Source organism: Rhinoderma darwinii, chromosome 3 (assembly GCF_050947455.1).
Source record: "Rhinoderma darwinii isolate aRhiDar2 chromosome 3, aRhiDar2.hap1, whole genome shotgun sequence".
NCBI lineage: Eukaryota > Metazoa > Chordata > Amphibia > Anura > Rhinodermatidae > Rhinoderma > Rhinoderma darwinii.
In genome coordinates this window covers 26,330,102-26,354,997 of record NC_134689.1, presented here as the reverse complement: position 1 = coordinate 26,354,997, position 24,896 = coordinate 26,330,102, and the positions used below count along the sequence as shown (strand labels likewise).

At 43.1% G+C, this 24,896-nt stretch overlaps 1 protein-coding gene across 4 annotated transcripts in view; it reads left to right on the top strand.

Annotated features, from left to right (window-relative positions):
- TCOF1 (treacle ribosome biogenesis factor 1) overlaps window positions 1–21,835 on the top strand; it is an 89,501-nt gene extending 67,666 nt beyond the window's left edge. For 3 of the 4 annotated variants that reach the window (XM_075856161.1, XM_075856160.1, XM_075856162.1), the window contains 11 exons: window positions 1,350–1,508; window positions 1,881–2,075; window positions 3,921–4,115; window positions 5,900–6,061; window positions 8,494–8,554; window positions 11,561–11,640; window positions 11,768–11,939; window positions 15,298–15,765; window positions 16,700–16,818; window positions 18,945–18,990; window positions 20,319–21,835. In XM_075856161.1, the coding sequence (XP_075712276.1) occupies window positions 1,350–1,508; window positions 1,881–2,075; window positions 3,921–4,115; window positions 5,900–6,061; window positions 8,494–8,554; window positions 11,561–11,640; window positions 11,768–11,939; window positions 15,298–15,765; window positions 16,700–16,818; window positions 18,945–18,971 (1,638 nt within the window). In that variant the 3' untranslated portion in view covers window positions 18,972–18,990; window positions 20,319–21,835. The remainder of the gene's footprint in view (window positions 1–1,349; window positions 1,509–1,880; window positions 2,076–3,920; window positions 4,116–5,899; window positions 6,062–8,493; window positions 8,555–11,560; window positions 11,641–11,767; window positions 11,940–15,297; window positions 15,766–16,699; window positions 16,819–18,944; window positions 18,991–20,318) is intronic. The other variant, XM_075856163.1, reaches the window with a different exon arrangement.
- The last annotated feature ends 3,061 nt before the right edge of the window (window positions 21,836–24,896 follow it).

Here is a 24,896-nt window from a genome sequence, read left to right as displayed (position 1 = left end):
AACTCATTAAATGCCGCTGTCAATAGTGACCGCGACATCTAATGTGTTTGACAGAGGGAGGGAGCTCCCTCTGTCACCCCATAGGCGCCCTCGCAAAGAAATCGCGAGTCGCCGTCGGGTTTCCATGGCAGCTGGGGGCCTAACAAAGCCGGAGGCATGACCTAATTGCCTGTCAGTTTTACACTGACAGGCAATAATGCTTTGGTATTCTAAGTATATCAAAGCATTATATATGCGATCAGCAGATCGCATAGTGAAGTCCCGTGGTGGGACTAAAAAAAAAAGTAAATCAGTTAAATAAAGTTTGTGAAAAAAAGAAATAAAATTACAGTGAAAATCAAATAAAACGACTTTTTTTTTTTTGCCCAAAAAGTGGTTTTATTTAGTAAGAAGTGTCAAAACAAATAAACAGATACACATATATGGTATCCCCGCGATCGTAACAGCTTGAATAATAAAATGAACACATTAAACTGCCGGATGAACGGCGTCCAAATAAAACGGCAAAATTCTCTCTTCTCCCATTCCCCCCATAAAAAATTAATCTATAAGTCCTATGTACCCCAAAATAGTACTAATGAAAAACTACACATTGGCCCACAAAAATCAAGCCCACGTATGGCCACATTGAGGGAAAAATTAAAACATGACGGCTCTTGGAATGCGGCGATGCAAAAACAAGTAATTTTTTTCTAAAAGGCTTTTTATTGCGCAAACCTAGGAAAACATATAAAACCTTTACATATTTGGTATCCCCGTAATCGTGCCGACCCATAGAATAAAGTGAACATGTTATTTACGCTGCATAGTAAATGGCGTAAATTTATAACGTGAGTCAATGCTGGAATAGCTGCTTATTTTCAATTCTCTCCTAAAATAAAGTTAATAAAAGTTAATCCATATGTTATAAGCATCTAAAAATGGTACAATTACAAAATAAAACTCGTCCCGCAAAAAACAAGCCCTTATACGGCTATGTCGACAAAATAAAAAAACGTTACGACTCTTGGAATGAGACCGTAAAAAAAAAAAAAAATAATCCTTGGTCATTAATGTGCAAAATGGCCCGGTCATTAAGGGGTTAAAGAGCTTTCCTGACGTCTGCTTGTGCAAATACTACTTTGAGCGCTGAACTGTCATTCCTCTGTTGTTCCTCCTGGAAATGTATGAATACATTTACAACTGAGTGTTACCATTCCCCTTGTCAAACGGGTGTGATGATACATAGTCTGACACTGTGATCACTGCAGTCTCCGAGTTTTACACTTGGAACTCTCACTTGCAAAATGACCATTTACACCTGATACTCAATGAGCTGTGTTTTTTACAATATTTCTTGATCAAAACAGGGAACAAAACAAACCTCATCCGTGCAAACCAAACTGGAAAAGTTTTTTGTTAAATCAAGGCTTTCAAATCTGAAGGCCAAAACCCCATCTGAGCCCCCTGCAACACTGGCTTCAAGCACAAGTGAGAGAACGGATGGTGAGGAAAAGTCTGCAGAGAAGGTACATCGCCGTGTATTGCCTACCTTATCGGATATCCGAGCAGTACAAGTATTGCTACAATTGTTTGGTCTTATTAACCCCTTAGTGACCAGCCTACTTTAGGCCTTAATGACCTAGCTATTTTTTTACGTTTTTCCATAGTCTCAAAGCTATAATGTTTTTATTTTTGCATTCGACATAGCTGTATAAGGTCTTGTTTTTTTGCGGGACAAGTTGTATTGTTTAATAGCACCATTTTTTTTGTACATCTAATTTATTGTGTGTGTGTCTCTGTCTCTCTCTATCACACACTGCAGTCTCACTGCTGTTTCGTTTTATATATTATATACTTTTTTTTTTTCTTCCATTTTATTTGTTGTTTGGCCAATGAAGGAACCTGCACCAGCTGCCCTTAAAACACCACCGGTAGTGCAGTCAGACAAGGTGGTTAGGACCCTTCGCTCATCCACCTGTGCAACTCCCAAGTCCAAGGTCACCAGCCCAACTAAAACACCAGCTGGATTAAAGCAGGCGGCTGCAGAAAGTTCCAGCGCGTCTTCAGATAGTGAGGAGGACCTTGCAGCGAAGGTAAATTTCATTCTGAAGAACATTACAGTAGATCATCTAAAAATCGATTTCCAGCTGGTATGTGGAGTCCTGGCTAGTCATGGTGACAAAATTCTGGGTAAAATAATTGCATTGACCATATTGAACAAACCGAAGGCCCTGTTCACACAGTATTTTGCAGGCAGAACAAAAAATCGAGCGAATAGAGAAATTCCCTTTTTTTCACCGTTACCTAGAGTACATTTTTACTATAAAACTCAGCTGCAGCAATGACAGAAGCCCCCCCAGTGCTGATTGGAATGAAAGGGCACACTGTTAGAGGATCTGTCACATTTATGTTGCCTTGTCTGAGAGCAGCATAAAAAGTGAGACGCTGATTTCGACAGTCACCTATTCGTTATTGTTCCATAGTTTAGAAGATTTTAATACTTTTACTTCACGCACGTGGCCAGAGCTGCAAGTATGAGTTCTGATATAGTCGCACCCCCACACGCCACCCGCTGATTGACACTTTTCTTGCTATGCACAGTAACAGGGAGGAAAGTGTCAATCAGCGGCGGGGGAGCCTGAATATACTTGGGCTCATGCTTGCAGTGCCGCAACACAAATATAAGTACTTAATTCTCAAAGTACTGAACATTAAAGGAATTTTCCAGTTTCTGAGATTGGATGACCTATCAACCGGATAGGTCATCAGTACATGATCTGCGGGGGTCCGACACCCGGCCCCTGCACAGATCAGCTGTTCCGGTGCCTCCGTGCACCGGACGTACAAGCCAGAAGCAGTTCACGTCGGCCACGGAATAGCGGCAGTACTGCAGCACGGCCGCTATGTTATGTACGGAGCCAACTGCTTCCGGGCTCCGTATATAGCATTATGTGCCGCAACATCCAGTGCCCGCAGGCTACCGGAGCGGCTTATCGGTGCGGGGTCTGGGTGTTGGACCCACACTGATGACTTATCCAGTGGATAGTTCATTAGTTGTTGGACAACCGCTTTAACTAATAGGTGATTACACACGGAAATCGGTGTGTCCTCTTTTAAAGGGAATCTGTATATAGGACATTATTGTACAAAATCTGCTTGCGTAATTTGTACTGCATGATCACATTTGGTGCTAAAGATTTTTAGCACTAAATTTATGCCACCCTTTGTGTCCAAAATCTAGCAAAAAAGGATTGAGTCTTTGAAGTGGGTATTTAATGTAAGCATTTGTGTGGGGCCAAGCTCCTAAACTACATATTTCATAGTCTAACGTGAACTTGATGCGATTCTTCTCTGTACCAAGCACTTCTAGGGAAACACTGATAAAAAAAAAAAACATTGTTGAGGTTTTTCTTTGTAGGATGTCGTGACATATCATTCAGATTTAACTTCACTTCCTGGTTAGTTGGGGGTCCGATGTCTGTGACTTCCACCGATTCCCATAATGAAGTGCTTACGTTCTGTGGTTCCTTCAGCTTTTCTCTGCACGGGAACTCCCACGGCGACCTCCTGTGTGGGAGAACTGGAGCGATGTTGGAGTTGCAGGTGGGCAAGAGTGCCGCTGGGCAAGAGAAATGCCAAAGGAACCGGTCCCTTCGTTTTTTGCATGAGTGCAGCTCCTGGAGGTCAGAACATCACCGAATAATGTTATGGCATATCGAAGCGATTTGCCATAACATTTACCTATTCTAAAATGGGATTTCCTCTTTAACCCGTTAATGACCAGGCACTACATGCTATCCAAACAGTGGGTGGTCAGGAAGGGATTAATACATTTTGTACCGTTTCGTGACGTTTAAAAGAAAAAAATATGTATATTTTAAATATAATTTTTATATATTTTTTTTTTTCCCATTTTATTTGTTCTTTGGGCAATGAAGGAAGCTGCACCAGTTGCCCTTAAAACACCACCGGTAGTGCAGTCAGACAAGGTGGTTAGGACCCTTCGCTCATCCACCCGTGCAACTCCCAGGTCCAAGGTCACCAGCCCAACTAAAACACCAGCTGGATTAAAGCCGGCGGCTGCAGAAAGTTCCAGCGCGTCTTCAGATAGTGAGGAGGACCTTGCAGCGAAGGTAAATTTCATTCTGAAGAACATTACAGTAGATCATCTAGAAATCTATTTCCAGCTGGTATGTGGAGTCCTGGCTAGTCATGGTGACAAAATTCTGGGTAAAATAGTTGCAGTGACCACATTGAACAAACCTAAGGCTCTGTTCACACAGTATTTTGCAGGCAGAAAAAAATCTGTACATTTTGACCTGTCTGCGTGTTCTCGGTGCGTTTTTCGCCCACGGCCATTGTGTGGCATGAACAAAAAACACAGCGAAACTGCCTTTCCTGCAGCCAATTGATTTTTTTTTTTAATGGGAGGTCAGGTGGAACCGCGGCAAGAGAGGACATGCTAGTTTTTTTTTGTTTCCGAAGCCCCCCAGTGCTGATCGGAATGAAAAGGTGCAGTTAGAGGTTCTGTCACATTTATGTTGCCTTGTCTGAGAGCAGCATAAAAAGTGAGACGCTGATTTCGACAGTCACCTATTCATTATTGTTCCATAGTTTAGAAGATTTTAATACTTGTACTTCACGCACGTGGCCAGCGCTGCAAGTATGAGTTCTGATATGTTCGCACCCCCACACGCCAGCCGCTGATTGACACTTTTCTCGCTATGCACAGTAACAGGGAGCAAAGTGTCAATCAGCGGCGGGGGAGCCTGAATATACTTGGGCTCATGCTTGGTGTGCCGCAACACAAATATAAGTACTAAATTCCCATAAAGTACCGAACATTAACTAATGGGTGATTGCACACTGAAATCGGCGTGTCCTCTTTTAAAGGGAATCTGTCACCAAGTTTATGCTGCCCTATTTTAAAGCAGCATAAAGTAGTGCCGTAGCCCCTGATTACAATGCTGTAACTTGTCAGCGATCAGTCGTTTTTGTAAAAATCACTTTTTATCCAGCAGCTCGTATTCGCGTCCGGTGGACAGGGTTAGCTGCAGCTGAAGAATAAGAGCGGCTTGGAGAAAGTGATTTTTACCAAAACTACTGATGACAAGTAGTACAGCATTAGAATCAGGGTCTCTGTCCCCAGGTTTATGCTGCCCTATATGAGGGCTGCATAAAGTAGTGCCAAATTCCCTTTAAAGAATAAAAAAAAAAAATCTGCATGCAGCTGCCACTAGGGGGAGTTTTTTACTTGCAGATTTATACAGCGAGTATTGAGTTGCAACGTAAGCTGTATAAATCTTTATGCAGAGAGCGCTGTCTAATGGTGGCTGCAGGCAGGAATATTAGGATAACCTAAAACTATGCTATAACACCACTGATACTAGTTAAGCCTTCATACTTTTGCAAGTCACTGTATATGTCATAAATGTCTGATAGTGGTGGGATCCGCACCTATCTGGAGAATGGGGTCCCGGGTACTGTTTCTGCAAATCTAATAGAAAGAAATGGAAAGTTCCACCCGCTCCTATCTCTCCATCTGGAGGAGGCATCTGCCTCACCAGGGGGGTAGTTGACGGTTGTTCTCCAGATATTTTTTAAGGAATGCCTTCCAAAGGTTAAAGAGAATCTAGTGAAAATTTTATATTTTTCTGCAAGATACAGTTTTGTCATGAAGACCATTGATGATTCCACATATACACACACCTTTTCAGGATGGATATTTTGTGTTTGGTCATCTGGAGTCACACAAGGTCTCCATGACGGCACCGCACTCAGAAGGGGACATGATGTCCTCAGAATCAGGAGTACAGTTTTTGGCTTTGGTCCTGTAATTCAAGTGATTTTTGTTTTCTGGTAGGTTAAGACTGAATAGGAAACTCAATATGTTCTCTTGTTCTAATTTCTCCTCAAGGCAAAAGTTGACATTTCCGCTGCTGTCTCAAAGCGAGGAAAATCTTTACCCACAGCGAAGTTGACGTTTTCCTCACCAGTGAAGACCCCAGTTGTGCCTAAACTACTTACAGATGAGAGCTCTGATGTCACTTCAGACAGTGAGGAGGAGGCAATGGTTAAGGTGTGCAATAATGTATGCAAATGAACGACCAGACAGTTTTTGTTTGTGGTTTACTGGGACCGTTTTTTGTTCCATAGTCTTAAAGACTCTAATTTATGTTCTGCTTGGTAAACCACGGCTTGACCAGCATTGTTTTATTGTTTATGGGCCTCATTTACTTAAAAGGCCTGTTCACACTGCTTATTTTCAGGCGCATTTTTATGTTGAATCAATGTTTATTTAAAAAAATAAGAGTCAAACAATACATAAGGAGAAAAAGAAAATAAATTCAGGCGTATTTTTATGCATAAAACGGGAAATACACTGTAGTTTGAGGCATGCTTTGTACCCTGCAGAATTTAAAAAAAATGGCTTGTAAAGAAAAAAGAAAATGAAGTCACTTTGAGGCATATTATTACAAGCTGATTTTTCCATTAAGGCTGGGTTCACACGAGCACATTACGTCCGTAATTGACGGACGTATTTCGGCCGGAAGTCCCGGACCGAACTCAGTGCAGGGAGCCGGGCTCCTAGTATCATAGTTATGTACGACGCTAGGAGTCCCTGCCTCTCCGTGGAACTACTGTCCCATACTGAAAACATGATTACAGTACGGGACAGTTGTCCTGCAGAGAGGCAGGGACTCCTAGCATCGCACATAACTATGATGCTAGGAGCCCGGCTCCCTGCAGTGTGTTCGGTACGGGACTTCCGGCCGAAATACGTCCGTCCATTACGGACGTTCATGTGGTCGTGTGAACCCAGCCTCACACTACAAAAAAACACACCAAAAACCAGCCTCAAAGTACACCTCAAAAACTATTTGAAAACGCCTGGATTTAGAGGCCGTTTTCTCTACAAACCAGCCTCAGTTTTTTTTCTGCCTCAAATATATGCTGTGTGTCCATACCCAAAGACCATTTCCATAGTTTGGTTGAGTGACGTGGCCTCCTGATCGAAGAGATCTGGTGGTGTTGGAGAAAACAGCCAATTGTGGAGGCAATGTACGTGAGGGGGAGGGGTGCTGGCTGAGCGGTGTCTTTCGAAGAACATTTGGAGGAGGGATGATTGGCAGTTAAAGGAACAGTGTCGCCACCAAAAAATTTTTTATATCAGTTTGATAGTGTTTTATTAAAAACTTTGTATTTATTTGTGTGTTTGTGTTACTTTTTTATTTTTACACTTTTTCTTCCCTATGGGGGCTGCCATTTTTTTTCCATTTCTGTATTTGTCGATTAACGACACATACAGACATGGAATACGGCAGCTCCAGTCCCATAGGGACTGCGATCGGGGCCCGTTCCATCCACTATGGTGTACGCCGTCTGTGTGGGAACGGCGCATGCGCCGCTCCCACACAGTCCAATTTGAAATGCGCGCCGTCCGGCGCCATTTTCCTGTGGACCGGAAGTCGCGGCCGGACAGTAAGATTACTACTTCCGGTCGCGGCTTCCGGACTTGTGCACTTGGAGCAGCGGCCGCAGACGGAGCGGACAGGCCGGAGGGAGCCGCGGCGGCAGGAGCAGGTAAGTGATTTCTATGTATGTTCGTGTTTTACTGTGTGTTTACTACTGTATGTAAACCTACTGCAGGTATATAGAGAAGAAGTCCTCCAGCTCACCTGACACTTGCTGTGTGTGTCGCGGTCATCGCACGGGCTCTCGTGTCGGCACACGATGGGTATAGACAGGCAGAGGCAAAAGGGTTGAGTCCAGCGCTGAAGAGGGTAAAACGGAAACTAGTTCCAAGTTTACTAAATAATCGATTAAAAGGTCCAATAGGTTGGAGTCCTGGTGTGCAAAACGGGAGTAAATATCGATCCAGTCCTGAAGCCACAGGCTTCAGGACTGGATCGATATTTACTCCCGTTTTGCACACCAGGACTCCAACCTATTGGACCTTTTAATCGATTATTTAGTAAACTTGGAACTAGTTTCCGTTTTACCCTCTTCAGCGCTGGACTCAACCCTTTTGCCTCTGCCTGTCTAAACCTACTGCACTGTGTGTTAGCTCAAAAAATGGCGACACACAGTGTAGGAGGTTAGACCGTTCAATCCCCTCGTTTCTCCCGGCACTAGCCAGGATAAAAGAGGGGGGATTCTGAGAGCTCACTAGAGCGAGGGATTTTTTTTCCCAATTTTGCAGCATAAAGCAATGTGGTTGCTTTACCACATGCAATGCTGCAATTTTGGGAATTGCTCCATCTAGTGACCAGCAATGGGAAATATTATAAATTGAATCCAATTTATAATATTTCCTGACTCGTGAAAAAAATAAACATTAGAACAATGTTTAATCACCTACACACTAATTGTTTAACTAAAAAAAAAAATACATTTTTTGCTAACACATTCCCTTTAACTATAAAAGTATCACCTGCATACATGAGTATAATATATCATGTACTTGTCCTTAGTCTTAAAGTTTTATCTTCTCTTTTACTTGTTCGGCAGGCAAAAGTAGTCAACAGCCAGAAGGCCGCTGGGAATAGTGATGGCAAAGTCTCAGGAGTTGGTAAGCAATGGCCGCCATGCCACGAAACTATCCTAGTGATCAAGATGGTAGTGAATAACTACAGCCTTTTTTCTTCTAACATAGAGCACCAAATTCACTGCATAGACATAGATTTTAAATAATATGCCGGCTGCCTGCAGTGACCACTAAAGGGAGCTTACTTAACACCTTAATGACCGCGATACGCCTTTTCATGGCGGTAGTTAAAGAGGCTCTGTCACCAGATTTTGCAACCCCTATCTCCTATTGCAGCGGATCGGCGCTGCAATGTAGATTACAGTAACATTTTTTTTTTTTTTTTTAAACGAGCATTTTTGGCCAAGTTATGACCATTTTTATATTTATGCAAATGAGGCTTTCTAAAGTACAACTGGGCGTGTATTGTGTGCGTACATCGGGGCGGTTTTACTTCTTTTACTAGCTGGGCGTTGTGTATAGAAGTATCATCCACTTCTCTTCAGAACGCCCAGCTTCTGGCAGTGCAGACACAGCCGTGTTCTCGAGAGATCACACTGTGACGTCACTCACTTCCTGCCCCAGGTCCTGCATCGTGTCGGACGAGCGAGGACACATCGGCACCAGAGGCTACATTTGATTCTGCAGCAGCATCGGCGTTTGAAGGTAAGTCGAAGTAGCTACTTACCTGCAAACGCTGATGCTGCTGCAGAATCAACTGTAGCCTCTGGTGCCGATGTGTCCTCGCTCGTCCGACACGATGCAGGACCTGGGGCAGGAAGTGACGTCACAGCGTGATCTCTCGAGAACACGCTGTGTGTCTGCACTGCCAGAAGCTGGGTGGTAACGAAGAGAAGTGGATGATGCTGATTCGTCAGCATCATACACTTCTATACACAACGCCCAGCTAGTAAAAGAAGTAAAAACGCCCCGATGTACGCACATAATACACGCCCAGTTGGACTTTTGCAAGCCTCATTTGCATAAATACAAAAATGGTCATAACTTGGCCAAAAATGCTCGTTTTTAAAAAAAAAATAAAAACGTTACTGTAATCTACATTGCAGCGCCGATCTGCTGCAATAGGAGATAGGGGTTGCAAAATCTGGTGACAGAGCCTCTTTAAGGGGCTTTATTCTAGGTCGCCGCCTTTTCATGGCGGCCTAATAAACAACCTGCACGGGTGTCCTGAGCAGGCTGGAGCCGGGGCTCGGCTGTCCGGCCTGCCGCGCTCCTGCTCCAACGCTAGTGATCGACGTTTACTTAGATCGCGCCCGTTTAACCCCCTCAAATGCAACGGTCATTAGTGAACGATTCATTTGAGTTTTTTACAGAGGGCGGGAGCTCCCTCTGTCAACAATCGGTGGCCCGCAATTGCGGGCGTCCAGTAGGGTGCCATGGCAGCCGAGGGCCTAACAAAGGCCTCCAGGTCTGGCCTGGCTATATACCTATTAGGACGTGGGGTGCCCGTCCGTCTTATACGGACAGGCAATAATTCTCTGGCATACGAAGTATACCAAAGCATATCTGCGATCTAAAGATCGCATAGTGAAGACCCAAGTGGGACTGAAAAAAATGTGAAATAAAAACTTGACACATTAAAAAAAATCCCATAAAAAAATAATTTATTTAGTAAGTGTAAAAATAAAGCAAACTACACATATATTGTATCCCCGCAATCGTATGACCCAAAAAATAGTTAGCATATTTAAACCACAAGATGAACAAAAAAAATAATTGCAATTTTTTCCCCATCCCCCCCTAAAAGTAATAATAAAAGGGTAACTAAGAAGTCCCATGTACCCCAAAAATTAGAGCAATGAAGTCCCGCGAAAAACAAGCCCTCATGGCGACGTCGACCGAAAAATAAGTTATGGCTCTTGGAAAGCGGCTGTAATGGCGGGGAAGGGAGACAGACAGGTGAGCCCTAATCTACCCGCCACTCAGTCCCTGCCTACTTGCAACGGCCCATCCTAGGCGACAGCGTACAACTGGGCGACGGTCCCTACGCTCAATAAGTGCACGACAGACAAACAGACAAGGGTACACAGAAGCTAAGGGAAATGGGGCAGTTGCTCACGGCAACACCGTGAGCAACAAGAGGAGTGAACGAGCCGAGTCAAACCAGGAGTGTACGAGGTACCAAACGCAGAGCAGGAGAGTAGTCGGTAAGCCAGGGTCAGTATGAAACGAGGTCAATAATCATAGCAGGAGCAGCAGAGCCAGGAAACAAAAGAATCGCAGGCAAAGGAGGAGCAGGAAATCCAGGTATAAATAGACAGAGGGCGGGAGCTAGCTCCGTCTGGCCAGGCTGTGATAGGCTCTCCCACTCCTCAGCCTCCCAGCCTGATTGGTAGAAGGAGGGGTCACTCGATCAGACTTAGGAGCAGCTGCAGACTGACTAACCACGGGTGTCGACACAGAAGCTGTGTCTGGCAGATCCTTTACAGCGGCGATGCTAAATAAAATTATTTTAGTTCAAGTGTTTTTGATTTTAATGTTTTTAATTCTGCAAAAGTAGTAAAGCACAAACTATACACATTTGGTATTGCAGTAATCGTACCGACCCGTAGAATAAAGGTAGCATGTTTGCGTCGTATGGTAAATGTAAAATGCATAGAACAATGGCTAAATTGCTGGGGTTTCTTTTATATCTCCGCCCCCCCCCCCCCCCCCAACTGTGCCATTGAAAAGCCCTCATACAGCCATGTCCACGTGAAAATAAAGTTCTCTTTGGACGTGACAATGGAAAAGCAAAAAAAAATTGCTTGGTCATTAGGGCCTGGAATGCATGCAGGGGAGGGGTTATTATTGTCATACATTGAATTCAATAATAACAGTATGTTGTAAGCTCCCCCTAGTGGTGGCTACAGACAACCTGAAAGTTATGTTTTAAATCTGTTTTAAGCAGGACAAGCAAGCTAATGGAGCTCTGACCTCTCTAGAGCTATTGGGAGATTAAGCAGTTCAGAAACTTGGGCGTCTAAACCGCATGATAAAAGGTGCAGATTTATTTTAAGCACATTTCAAATTCTTGTCTTTTTTTCCTAGCGCCCAGTAAACCAACTGCTCCTGTAAAAGCTGACGACTCTGCAGATGAAACAAATCTAAGCGAGCCGGAAGAATCTCCGGTATGTGCAGCTCTGGAGTAAGACTGGCTCCTCTGTATACATCTGTTCTGCTTCTACCAATCCCGATGTACAATATAAACTCTCATTTTGTTCTGTTTCTGGCTTTTCTCACTGATTTTTATTAAAGCTTCTCACAGCCCAACTTCCTGAAAAAGCATCAACTAAACGAAAGCGAGCCTTGGAGAAGGAAGACAAGACGACTCCCGCTAAGGTAGTCTCAAAGCCAAATAAAAAGTCCGAAACCCCAGCACAGCCCCAGACACAGCCCCAGACACAGCAGGCTCCAACTACCCCAAGAGGTTCGTAAAATTGGTGTTTGGGAATATAGCACTGAACAGTAAATGCCTCAAAAGTACATCTTGACTGTATACAGTAAATGTCCTCCCTCCGATACCATTTTTTTAATTCCTTCCCGACATTCGCTGTATATATACCGTGCACGTCTGATGGGCGAGTATGGAGCGGACTGAGTCCGCTCCATAGAACGAGGGTGCCGGCTCTATCTTAGAGCCGACACTTTCAGTGTAACGAACGAGAAACGGGGGCGGCCCTCAACAATGTTATAACGGCCACAATGCGATCGGGGGTTGCTATTGGTTGGCGTGATGAAGGCCCCCAGGTCTGCCATCTCTACTCATGCAGGGCTTCATAGGAGAGTGTCCGTATCATGATATACTGCAATACATTAGTATTGCAGTATAATCATGCAAGCGATCCAACGATCGCTGGTTCAAGTCCCCTAGGGTGACAAGTAAAAAAGAAAGTAATACAGTAAGTTTTTTTTTTTGTTTTTTTTTATGATTAGGGAAGAAAAAAAGGAAAAAAAAATTCCTGTAAAAACAATTAACATAACTGGTATCGACGCGTCCATAAAAGTCTGATTTATTACAATATATCCTTAGTCCGCAAAGTGAACACCGTAAAAATGAAACCGCTGTAATTGTGTTTGGTCACCTCATCTTCCACAAAAAAAAGAAATAAGTCTCGTACCCCAAAATGGTAACAATAGAAACTACAGCTCGCCCCGCAAAAGTAAGCCCTAATACCGCTCAATCAACGGAAAAATTGTAGGGTTATGGGTGAGTGTGGTGGCAAAACTCAAATTTTATTTGTAATCAGGTTTTTTTTCCTTTGTGAAAGTAGTAAAGAATAAAAAAAATAGACATTTGGTATCGCCGTAATCGTATTGACCTGCAGAATAAAGTTAAGATGCCATTTATACCGCACGGTTAACGCCGTAAAAACAAACACCCCCCACCCCCAAAAAAAGATTGAATCAGTTTTTCCCGAGTCCACCTCACAAATCATTTTCTCCCAATTTCCCTGTACATTATATGGTACAATAAAGTGTGCCTTTAAAATCTACAACTCGTCCCACAACAAAGCAAGTCCTCATACGGCAATACTGATGGAATATTAAGACCGTTCTAATATCCGAAAAATGGCTGCGGTGGGAAAGGGTTAATGTAATTAGTTTGAAAATTCTGTTCTTATTTTCCTAATATCTTTTGAGATCAGAGCTCCAAACCTGAATATACATGGATTTAAAGGCTATGTAAACCTTTGAAACGTAACATATATTTTTTTTTTAATAAGAATGTGTATCCGTGTTCTGTGTAACTTTGTACATTTTAATAAATTAGTTTTGTTTTTGTTTTTTAGATACAGCTGTTCTGTTTTCTCTATACAGTATCGCTGTATCGAGCGCTATTCACTGAACCAGTCCCGTGGACCTGACGGGTTCAGCGTCGGTGGGTTGGATCCACCTGTAATCTATCACATCTAAGTTATAGTTTACAGGTGGATCCTGCGTGTCCGGCATGCAGGACCCGCTGTCACAGGACCCATCAGGTCGGCGGTACTGACTGATTCAGTGAATAGCGCTAGATGCAGCTGTATGTGTACATATTTATTAAAAACGTGTTTTACTTTTTTAAAGTTACGCAAAACCCAGATTTAAAAAAAATAATAATAAAAAAAATTGCCTTTCAAAGGTTTTCCATGGCCTTTAGCCAGTTAAGGACCGGGCTATTTTAAGCCTTCAGGACCATACACCGTTTAACTAACGCGTGCTTAAAATGGCGAAACAGCTATAACATAATTGGTTAGGCTAGCAACGTGAGTTTTGTGATGGTTTTTTCCTGTAGACAATTCAGGCTTCTTATAATTTTTTTTATACACATCCTTTTTGCTATTTTAGAATTTTTAGGCTTAAAGATTGAAATTAATAGTAAAAAAAAAAAAGATTTTTGTTTGCTTCTTGGCTATTTTTTTCTGGTAATAGTTTTACCCTAAAATAGACCCTTTTTTGTGAGTCTACCGTAAACTTTGATATATTACATGTCCATATTAGGTTAATTGTCAGGGCTAGCGTTACTACAATGATTGGCGGAGGGGGCAACGTTTTTGGGGTTGGTATTTTATGTGTATATTTAAAATGTGCACATTTTTTTTGAACTTTTTTTTTTTTTTTTTTATATTAGTCTGTCCCTCAAAGGTCAGAAAAGACCTTTTGTGGGACTTTTTATATTTATTCGTATACACGTCGCTCTTTGAGCACCGTGTAGAAGAGATCAGAAGATAGAAGCAGCTTCGATCTTCTCCTCGGGGTCCCTGGCAGTCACTGACTGCTAGAGACCCGACATTCAGCTGCCCGATCACTTGGGCAGCAAGCTAAAACATACGTCGTAAATAGTCTATGGCGCAGGTTTTACGGACCCCGACCTCCAGACGTGTATACACACATCCAGCGGTTGCGAACCAAGAGAACCTATTCGCTGCCGGCATCCACCACTAGAGGGAGCTTGAGAGATTACTACATAGTTTTAATGTATAAATAGTAGGCAGTAAGCACATAAGCTCCCTCTAGTGGTGACTGCAGGTAGTGAGCATGTTAACGTTTTTGTCTAGGCAGGTGATCTTGAGGCTTCGTATCAGATAAAATATGCTCTGGCTGCTATAAAGAAATATTAAGACATTTATTAGCATAGAATTTTGGATTTATAAATGACACGATAAAAGCTGAAGATTTACTTTAGTCACTCACTTTGCTGTGAAAGGAACTTCCTAATATTTAGAATTCTAATATTACACTAGTATTAGCAAACTCATTAGCAAGCACTGAGCTCGCATCTAGGATTTTTAACGTTCCTGCTGCAGCCCAACACCCACAAACTGCAAAATGTCAGCAGCCGTTCACAATAGTTAGCAGATAAGAATGTAGTTGAGATTTCAGTGTCCGCCGTAGTAAATGTATTGCCATTAACCATTGTGCACAGTGTGGCATTTTCTTATTTGTTGGAGTTCTATAAGATGTATTTATACTATGGGAAAACTGGATGTGGTGCGTTAAGATCAGCGGTTGTTCGCTTGGTGTCAACCATCAGTCAAACCCTGGTTTCACTAGTGCTAGAACATCCCTGGCATCTTTGGTGACCAATAGCATTTACTTCTGCCAACAACATTTGGCAGAAATGCCACATTTTCAACCACCACGTGGTGTCCAATGTGCTATTACTAGTTCAGCTTTATACAATTTAACATAAAGGGGCCTGTCCAGGTGTATATTCTGGCAATTTCTGGTTCCATCTGGTGGGATTTATCTATCTTTGTGTTCATTGTGAAAATTAAGCTCTTTTTGTTTATGGTCCTATATAGGTCTGTTGGATTCTGAAGAAGAGACTGTTACGGCGTTATTAGAAGGAAGGAGTCCAAAAAAGGCAAAGACAAAAAAAAATCCCTCGAAGAAGGCTGTAGCGAAATCTCCGGTTGTATCTGCTGCAACAGCGGCTGGGCAGGATAGTAGTGTCCTGGAGAAGAGCCTCCCAACACTCTCCACTTGGGTCCCTGAGAGTCCGAGCACAGGAGATGAGGGAAGCAAGAATATTAATACAAAATCCCCAGCTGTCCCGGAACTCGGACAGTCGTCTGAAAAGAAACACAAGAGTGGCAAGAAACGCAAAAGTTCCTCTGAGGATGAAGTCGCCAAACATAGCGATAAAAAGGCCAAGAAGGCAAAGAAAGAGAAAAAAAAGAAAGAAAAAAAAGAGAAGGAAGCCAGCTCAGCAGGAGACTCCGCCAAACCTAAATCTTCCAAAAAGGAGAAAAAGAAATCTGATGAGCAAAGTAAGTGTTAAGTTAGCCCAAGTCCTGCAGTAACAGTTTTTGTAAGGCTGGACTCACACGAGCATGTTCGGTCCATAAAGGACGGAACATATTTCAGGTGAAAGTCCCGGACCGAACACACTGCAGGGAGCCGGGCTCCTAGCATCATAGTTATGTACGACGCTAGGAGTCCCTGCCTCACTGCCGGACAACTGTCCCGTACTGTAATCATGTTTTCAGTACGGGTCAGTAGTTCCACGGAGAGGCAGGGACTCCTAGCGTCGTACATAACTATGATGCTAGGAGCCCGGCTCCCTGCAGTGTGCTCGGTCCGGGACTTGCGCCCGAAATACGATCCGTCGATTACGGACCGAACATGCTCATGTGAATCCAGCCTTATACTTCTGTCCATTAGGCTGTCTGCATGATAAGAGTTGTAGTCTTACAACAGCTGGAGAGCGACAGGTTGGGGAAGACTAAGCTTCAATGACTAACAACCAGCAAAGTTGATCATGCTGTAGCTGCACAGGGTTTGTGTGGTTCCCGTCACCCAGAGATGGAGCAGGGAATTTTAGTTGGTCTTTATATTTTGTCACAGTGCAGTGTGGGTGTGTACAAGGGGGAGTCGAGGAAAAAGTCGAGTGGCAACCAATCCGATCACCGTTCTCACACTCCATTCATACTTTGTACTAGTTAGTTTGTCCGCATTGGACATTCTCTTTATTTGGAGGGTCCCCTGATGAGCTGATCAGTGTCCCGCTGTTGGGTGCCAATCTTCTGTAATTTGTAAGATGTGGTAGCGAGTGGTCAAGATCCCTGCAGCGTCACCACTGGTCAAATGAAGCATTACTTGGACCCCATTGAAATCGATGGTCTGTCTGTGTAATGCCTGGGTTATTGTCACCCCACTGGTTTTCTGACCTGCTTTTATACTGCGCTTTTGCTTTTCCTCCAGAAAATAAAGACTTAAAGAAACTAAAGAAAAAGGGAAAGGAGGTGGCACTAAGTCTAACTGCTCCAGTTGGAGAGTCAACAGATTCTGGAGTCGGCCTTCAGACAAAATCCCCAAAAAAGGCAAGTATCTGCGATGTGTGTGGATTTAGTTTTGTGTGTAAATGTTCATGTGGGGAAAAAAAATATGTAATTTTTTTATTCAGAAACATATACAGCTGTGAAAAAAAATTTTTAAATGATGTGAAGGAAAAGCAAAACAGTTGCCCGTAGCAACCCATCAGGTTTTTTTAATTCTGAAAGCTGCAATATAATTGGTTGCCATGGGCAACAGCTCCCGGTTTCTTCTGCACCAGTTTCAACCCCATTAAAATGGGTTGGCCAGAGAAAAAATATTTTCTATAGTGTCCCCCAGCCCTGGTTTGCCTTCCATAGAACCCCCTAGTAACAACCTAACGAGTTTGTTTGATCTCAATCGTCACTGCTGCTCTTTCTGTTAGTTTACATCCCTTGCTTCTGGTCCTGTCTATTTCCTGTCTTGTAACCCACCATACCCATGATCCCTTGCTGCATCTTAGGAGACAGCTTACACCCTCCTTCCTCCCTCCACAGCATCTCAGTTATTTGCATACTGCCACACCCCTTTATGTTCACAGGTCATTCCCTGCTCTAATTACAGGCACCCAGCTGCCCCCCTGCATACTGTCACACACACCCAGTAATTATCACACAGGGGCGATGGCGGTTTATACAATCCCTGTGTATAACCCTCATCATCCCGCTTCCGGGAGAGCAGAGACACGGCGTGTCATCAACTAGCTTACAGGCAGTGGGCCGGGGGATGTTTCATGAAAGCTGCAGTGCCCCGACTCCGGTCCCACTACCTGGCTGAGCAAAGACCCGGAACGTCAGAGGAAGTGAAAAATTTACTCTGGGTGCGGTACAGGTTTATATGATTACGTCGATACCAAATTTGTTTTACTACTTTAAAAAAAAAAAAAAAGTTTTGTGTTGCCATATTCTAAGACATAACTTTTTTTTTTTTCCCATTAATTTAGCGGTAAGGGGGCTTAAATTTTGCGGGGCGAGCTATAGTTTTCACCGATACCATTTTGGGGTACATGTGACTTCTTGATCACTCTTTATTCCGTTTTTTTTGGAGAACTAAGATGACCAAAAAACAACAATTTACATACCGTATTTTTCGGACTATAAACACTGCGTTTAGCAAGAATAAATCATGCCAAAAAGTCCCTGCGTCTTGTAGTCGGCAATCAGGGGACCTGGCATCGCCGGGCCCCCTGACCGCTCCTTACTTAACCCCTTCCCAACCCGTTATGTGCCGACACATCATCGAGCGGGGAGGGAATGATGTATAGAGCGGGCTCACACTGAGCCCGCTCCATACACTGCAGGTTTCACGCGATGGCGTGTTGCAGGGGGCGCCCCCTTCCCCCGATTAACAATTTCAATGTTATGATTGACCGCGGCATTTAAGGTGTTAAACGGGCGGAATTGAAGTGATCTTGCACTGAGGTGTCGGTTGTATAACACAGTAGTCACCCGCTGAGAATGGAGCGAGCTCAGCCCGTGAGCCCGCTTCATACTTCCCCTTAACGGCTGGCGTGTACTAGTACGTGACATGTCATTAAGGGCTAATAAATATCAGCACCAGTTTTAATACATATTAGATGACATCGAAGGGAAGGTGTGGTAAGACATGTCAGTTTTCTTAACTTTGGGTGCTAAGACAGCAATTGTGCACCCTTTCCTATTTCCATGTGATAAGGCAAGGAAAACTTAGGGACCAAAATGGGCTTTGAAAACTAGTGCCGATTGAGCGCATTTCGTTGATTGGCGCTCGTTTGCTCCTGTCAGACAGAGCTTTGGTTGTTTGTGTATGGGGATGAGCAAGTGTTTCTCCCCGTGCTTATGCATCATGTAGGTACACCCTATTGATAGGGAAAATGACAACCCCTGAGGAGACTGGGGGAACCCTCAGGGTTGTCTGTTCTATAGGCCTGGTGCGAGGGCACTCTGTTGCCCTAATAGCAGCGTGTGTCATAGTGACTGTTGCATTAGGAGAACACTAATACACTGTAAGCAAAGAATAAAGTTATCCCTTCATAGGATTAAAAAAGAAAAAAAAATGTAACAAAACATTAAATAAAAAAGTGTAACACTGAAAAGTGAGACTACGTATAGAACCGAACTTTATAAAATGTTGTTGTTTTTTGTCTTCTCTACAGAAGAAGGTAAAAGTTGACAAAGACTGAAGTCCTAATGGAATTAAAGGTAAAGTACAGTTCAATATTGTCTAGTGCCAATAATAGTTTCCTATATAGTTCTATTTTTCAGCTCCTACCTGGAAAAATACAACATTTTTCATAATATCCGTCATGTATACAATGTAGAGGAGAGAGATCCAAGGCTTCGGAGTTTCCAATAAAACCTTAATATCTAGTCATAAAAAATGACAGGTGGTGACGTTTCGACCTCGCAGGGCCGCCTTCAAGTCATCGATGTCTTATCGGTGGGGGTCCAATCTCCGGGAACCCTGCTGAGCAGCTTCATGAAGGGTTCGCGGCACTCATGCAAGCATCTTAGGCACAGCCGATCTTCTAAACAATCTGTTGCCTATGTAAACAGACGAGGGGAAACGGTGCTCGCAGGAGTACTGAGGCACCTTCATTCTGCGGATCGGTAAGGATCCTAGATGTGTGGAGACCATCAAATTACCATTGTTGGCCTACAATCTGGATAGGCCATCAATGGTGGTCTCTGAGAACTCCTTTAAAGTCGTGTTCTCAAGGAAATGACTTAAAGGGCTTGTCAGGATGGGACTACCCGTATTCGTATGAAGGGTAACCCAAAGATGTGCCGAATAGCTGTTAGCACTGGGATAAGTGGCGAGCCAATGTTCATTTTTCCCTGATTCTACAATGCAGAAAAGAACGATTCATTACATGGTGTATATTGAAATGAAGGGGCCATCCGTATAATCAAAGACGAGGCTGGGAGGTACAGCGGGAGTGCTGCTACATCTAATAAAGGAATCCCGAGCAAGGGCCTCCCTTCCTTGCATGTTAACGCCTTAATGACTGCCAATACAGGTTTTCATGGCCCGTTATTAAGAGTACTTTTGCCACAGTGGCATATAAAGGCGGTGCTGTGACGTAAGCCCGGCATGGGTGTCAGGCTTGTCTATAGGCAGCCGGGCATCTGGTCTAGTGGGCGTGATCTAAATCTGCATTGATCCAGCCCGGTAAATACCTTAGATGCCACGGTCAATAGCGACCGCGACATCTAAGTGGGTTTTAGTGGGAGGGTGCACCCACGATGCGATCGGCGGCTGCCGATTGGTTTTTATGGCAGCCGAGGGACTCGTTAATCCATTAAGTGTGTACCCCAAAATGGTGCCATTAAAACGACAACTTGTCAAGTAAAAAACAAGTCCTCATACAGCGATGTCGACAGAAAAAAAGCGATGATGGAAAAATTTAAAAATGACTGTGTCATTAATAAGACTGGTCACTAAGTGGTTAATGCAGTTTTTTTTTTGTTTTTTTTTAATGGTATGCCTTCATGCATAGAAGTAATGTCTAATTCTATTTCCCTTTCAGGACTTGACTGGATGGAAGACACAAGCCATTGTTTTATATTTATATTTTGTATACATAATCATGACCGGGTAGCCAGAAGATGATGATCTTATTTTTTAAACTTTCCGCAAGGTGGGAAGCGTTACCCAGTCTCTAGAGATGTAGACACCGGTCAATCCTGTACAGGCCAGTCTTGGACATGGAACATTTCAATCTGTGATTTTGACCTGTTTTCTGATGCCTGTGCAGAGATATTTATAAAGATGATCATTAACAATGAAGCTGGGATGCCGGTCACATGCTTTGTGTGAATTGAACAATATTTTTTATTTTTTTTAAATACTTGTAAGATATTTTTATACTTTTTAAGAAGCTTTATTTTAGTGAATGAAGAGATTTTTTATTTTTTTTTGGGCATAAGGCTTGCAGTTTATTGGTATGACTGTGATGGCAAGAGTCACCATTACTTTACCAATTACTATTCCTTTGGAAATGAAATAAAAAGGTAATGACATTGTGTTTTCTGGTACCTGAACAGTAGATTTTTTTTTTAATATTTTTTTTTTTATATACATTTTTATTTTCTTTTTATAAAGGAGAATTTAAATTAGTCTAAAGATACTTACAAAATACTAAACGCTCTGCATTGATTTTTCAACTTAGTTGGATCAAGGGGGAAAGGGAAGGGACCTGGCACGGGCCTCTAAATTTTTAAGCCCCAATGAAATCTTCGACAGCTTGCGTAGATTTCTGCTATAGTTTATTCCAGTTTCTAACGTAAATGATAGTAAAATTGTCTGGCTGTGGGTGGCCCCGCCCCTTTCCACTAAACCCCACCCACTCCTTTCAAAAGTGCCATGAGCAGCGTTAACTGCCCAAAAGTCGCAATTTTACCTGAAAATTGCGAGTTTGGGCAATTTGCTAATTCATTACGCCAGAAAATTGAGGTATGAAAGGTTAATACATTTCCACATTGGTGTTTAAAAGGAGGAAATTCACTTTAAACTGCCCATAAGTGTTTTGTTGGAAGATTCCACAGTTTCATCTGGATCTACTGACAGTCCTATATCTCCGGGTGCCAACAGACCCCAGCCAGCTGTATATTCCCAGGAAGTTGTGGGGGTATCGGCCATGTGGGATTTGTTTTAGGCAGTTTTGTATAGAGAACACGGAGGACTGCCAAGGTGTCCTGGGAGAGGGGAGGACTCTTGGTGACCTAAAAATTTGCACCATGATTACAAATATGGCTGACAGACAGCTACTTTCTGTCTCAGATCTCGAAAACCATCTAACGAGTAAGCTTACCAAAGAATGGCCGCCCATAAATCACATCACTGTACTTGTATAACTTTTTAATTGATTCTCTGCATATCAAATACATAATTCAAATGGAAAAAAACAGCCAGGTTAAATCATTCATTATCTGACCAGACCTTACTATAAAGCGTTATGCCGACTTTATTTTAACAATGCAGTTATAAGCGCAGTATATAGAAGCTGTTATATACTACTGTTAATAAAGTGCTGTATATAAAAGACATCATTTGCCCTGTCTTATTTGGCTACATGAAGTATTTTGCATATAAAGTGCTTTAGCTCAGCAAAGTGATATTTGAGATTGGAAAAAAAAAAAAAAATTTTAATAAATCAATTACAAAAATACTTTGTATCTCTCTTGCAGCAGGGACCATTGTACAAGCGGTAGTCTGACCTTAATATTTGCTCTTACAGTGGTTTCAGCGGATCCCGAGTAATATGATATAAGCTATTGTGTAGGTTACGGCTTTAGACATAGGACATTGTTATCCTTAGAGTGAATATCCTCCTTTTAACCTATTGTTTTTAGGACTAACATTCTGTGCTGATTAATATATTATAGCGGTCGGAACATTGTCTAAACCGGAGCTTTGGATCAGAAAAACATATTCAAACTGAACATTCTGGCTGCCTGCAGCCACCACTAGAGGGAGTTTAGGAGATTACTGCAATATTGTTCAATGTATACACAGAACTCCTAAGCGCACTCTAGTGGTGGCTCCAGGCAGCCGGATTGTTCTCTTTTGAATCTGTCTTATGCAGGGTATTTGGCGCTTTATATCAGAAAACAAAGCTCCCATTGCTATAAAGGAATTAATCGGCACAGAATTTCTAAGCTTTTTAGATTAAAAGAGCAAAATAGTACTATGAAGTGGACATATGAGGGACATTTATGACCGATCAACAGGATGTGTCATAAATTTTCAGATAGATGCGGGGCCCCACCTCTGGGACCTGCACCTATCTCTAGAACGGGGTCCCCTAATCACCGTTCTAGCTTTTTGTGCTCACGCTGCCTCCCGGCCACTTACTGATTACATGGTCGGGAGTAACTGAAGCAACGTAACTTGCTGAGCTACTCTGTTTCCTAACTCCCATAGTAGTGAATGGCGGTCACGGACGCAACGTGGCATGCGAGCTGCGCGATATCTGTAACCCCTATTCTGTTCTATGAGACTTACGGAAACCGAGTAGCCCAGCGAGTGACGCGGTTTTCTCCTTCATGGTCGGAAATCAGCTGGAACACAGAGGTAGAGCTGGGTTTAGGGGTCCTGTTCTAGAGACGGGTAAAGGTCCCAGAGATGAGACCCGCATCTAGCTGACATTTGACACATCCTGTGGATATGTCGTAAATGTCCCTCACTGGGAAATCCCTTTAAGCTTTATGCACGTGACTGCATTACAGTTCCATATGAGTTGTACAGAGCACTAATATGATGGTAATGCTAACTTAGGCTACATGCACACGTTGCATATTTTGCTGCAGGCAAAAAAACGTGTTTTTTTTCACGTTTTTGGGGCGGTTTTTACGTTTTGATGCGTATTTCGGCACTTTTTCATGCTGCGGGTTTTGGTGCGATTTTTCCAGAGCCATAGGCAGGTACAATTCGCAAGTGGAAACCCAAAATAAATTGATATGCTGCAGATTTCAAAATCCGCACCACGTGTCCATTTACGTGTGGAAAAATACCACAGCGTGTACATGAGTTTTCCTGAAATCTCATTGACTGTTCTGATACTATATTACGCTGCGGTTTTGCGGCCTGCAAATACGCACTGCAAAACCGAACATAATACGCATCTTGTGCGTTGACCATTATGGAGGTTTCTGTGTGGCCGTGTGTTATACCATGTTTGTATGGAGGTGGGGTTGTATATTGTACCACTATTTCACATTTCCAATAGCTATGAGAAAAATCAATGTGTAAGAACCTCCGTAGTAATTTTCTCCCCTAGACTGGTTGTTAAGCAAAAGATACATCGGAACTTGGCTCATCAAATCTTCTCCATTCAAGTGCATGGAGTGAGCTGCATTACCAAGCACAGTCCATGGACAAGAGTGGCTCTATTTCTGGGGGAGAAAAAAAAACCACCCCTTTAAGTATTCTGACCCTTGCAGTATGAAACCCTCTTGGATGTAAATGGAACCGGGTCTGGACTGGACTTGTTGTTCATTATGGAATGATCTTACATGGTGTTTTTGAGCGTTCTGCAACATACAAGAGAAACTCTTCCACCTGTTTGCAAAACCATTCAGATGGCCACGTCCTGTAAAACCGTTTGATGAAAAACAGATATTTGTACTTATAGACTATATACATACTCTTTTATATGTTCCTTTATCTTGGTGCATTTTTTAACTAGCTGCATATTGCTAGTATTGCATATTGGTTTTTCCAATTATGGCATATCCTTCGGATATGCCATAAGTCAAATAGATACGGGACCCACCTCTGCGACCTGCACCGATCTCTAGAACAGGGCCCCCTAAACCCCAGTCTAGCTTACTCTGCTCCCGCTGTCTCCCTGCCACATCCCGGTTAGGTGTTCGAGAGTTACGGAAACAGCACAGCTGTTCCCGTAACGCCCCTAGAATCGAACAGGAGTTACGGAAACAGCATAGCACGGTGAGCTACGCTGTCTCCGTAGCTAGAGTTCCGGAAACCGCATAGCTTGCTGTGCTACGCTGTTTCAGTAGCTCACGTTCGCTTCTATGAGAGTTACAGAAACAGAGTTGCTCACCGAGCACTCGGCTGTTTCCGGAAGTCCCGACCACCTAACCAGGAGGTGGCCGAGAGGCAGCGGAGGCGAGTTAACTAGAACAGGGTTTAGGGGGCCTCATTCTTGAGATAGGTGCCCGTCCGAGAGTTGGGACCCGCATCTATCTGACTTTTATGGCATATCCTGTGGATATGTTAAAGAGGTTTTCCCATCTCAAACATTTATAAGGCTGACCTGTCTCCAGGAGTGGTGCTAGAACTGTTAAGAGAAGAACATTTTGTGAATAACCATATATTATAATTTGATTTTGTGAGTTCATTTGTCAGCGACTTACATCAGAAAACTGATAGTAGCCGAGTCAATCCTGTCAGCAAATACTACAGGGATTGCTGACAGCTCCACCTGCCAATAAGAAGTGTTGAGCAGGGCTGCCATCAGGGTAGTACAGAAGGTTCTGCTGTAAGGGGCCCAGCCTCATAGTGGACACATCTGTCAACGATTGTCAAAAGATTATCATTAGGGGCGCATGCGCGCAGCTGAACATGGTGGACGCGTTCTAAC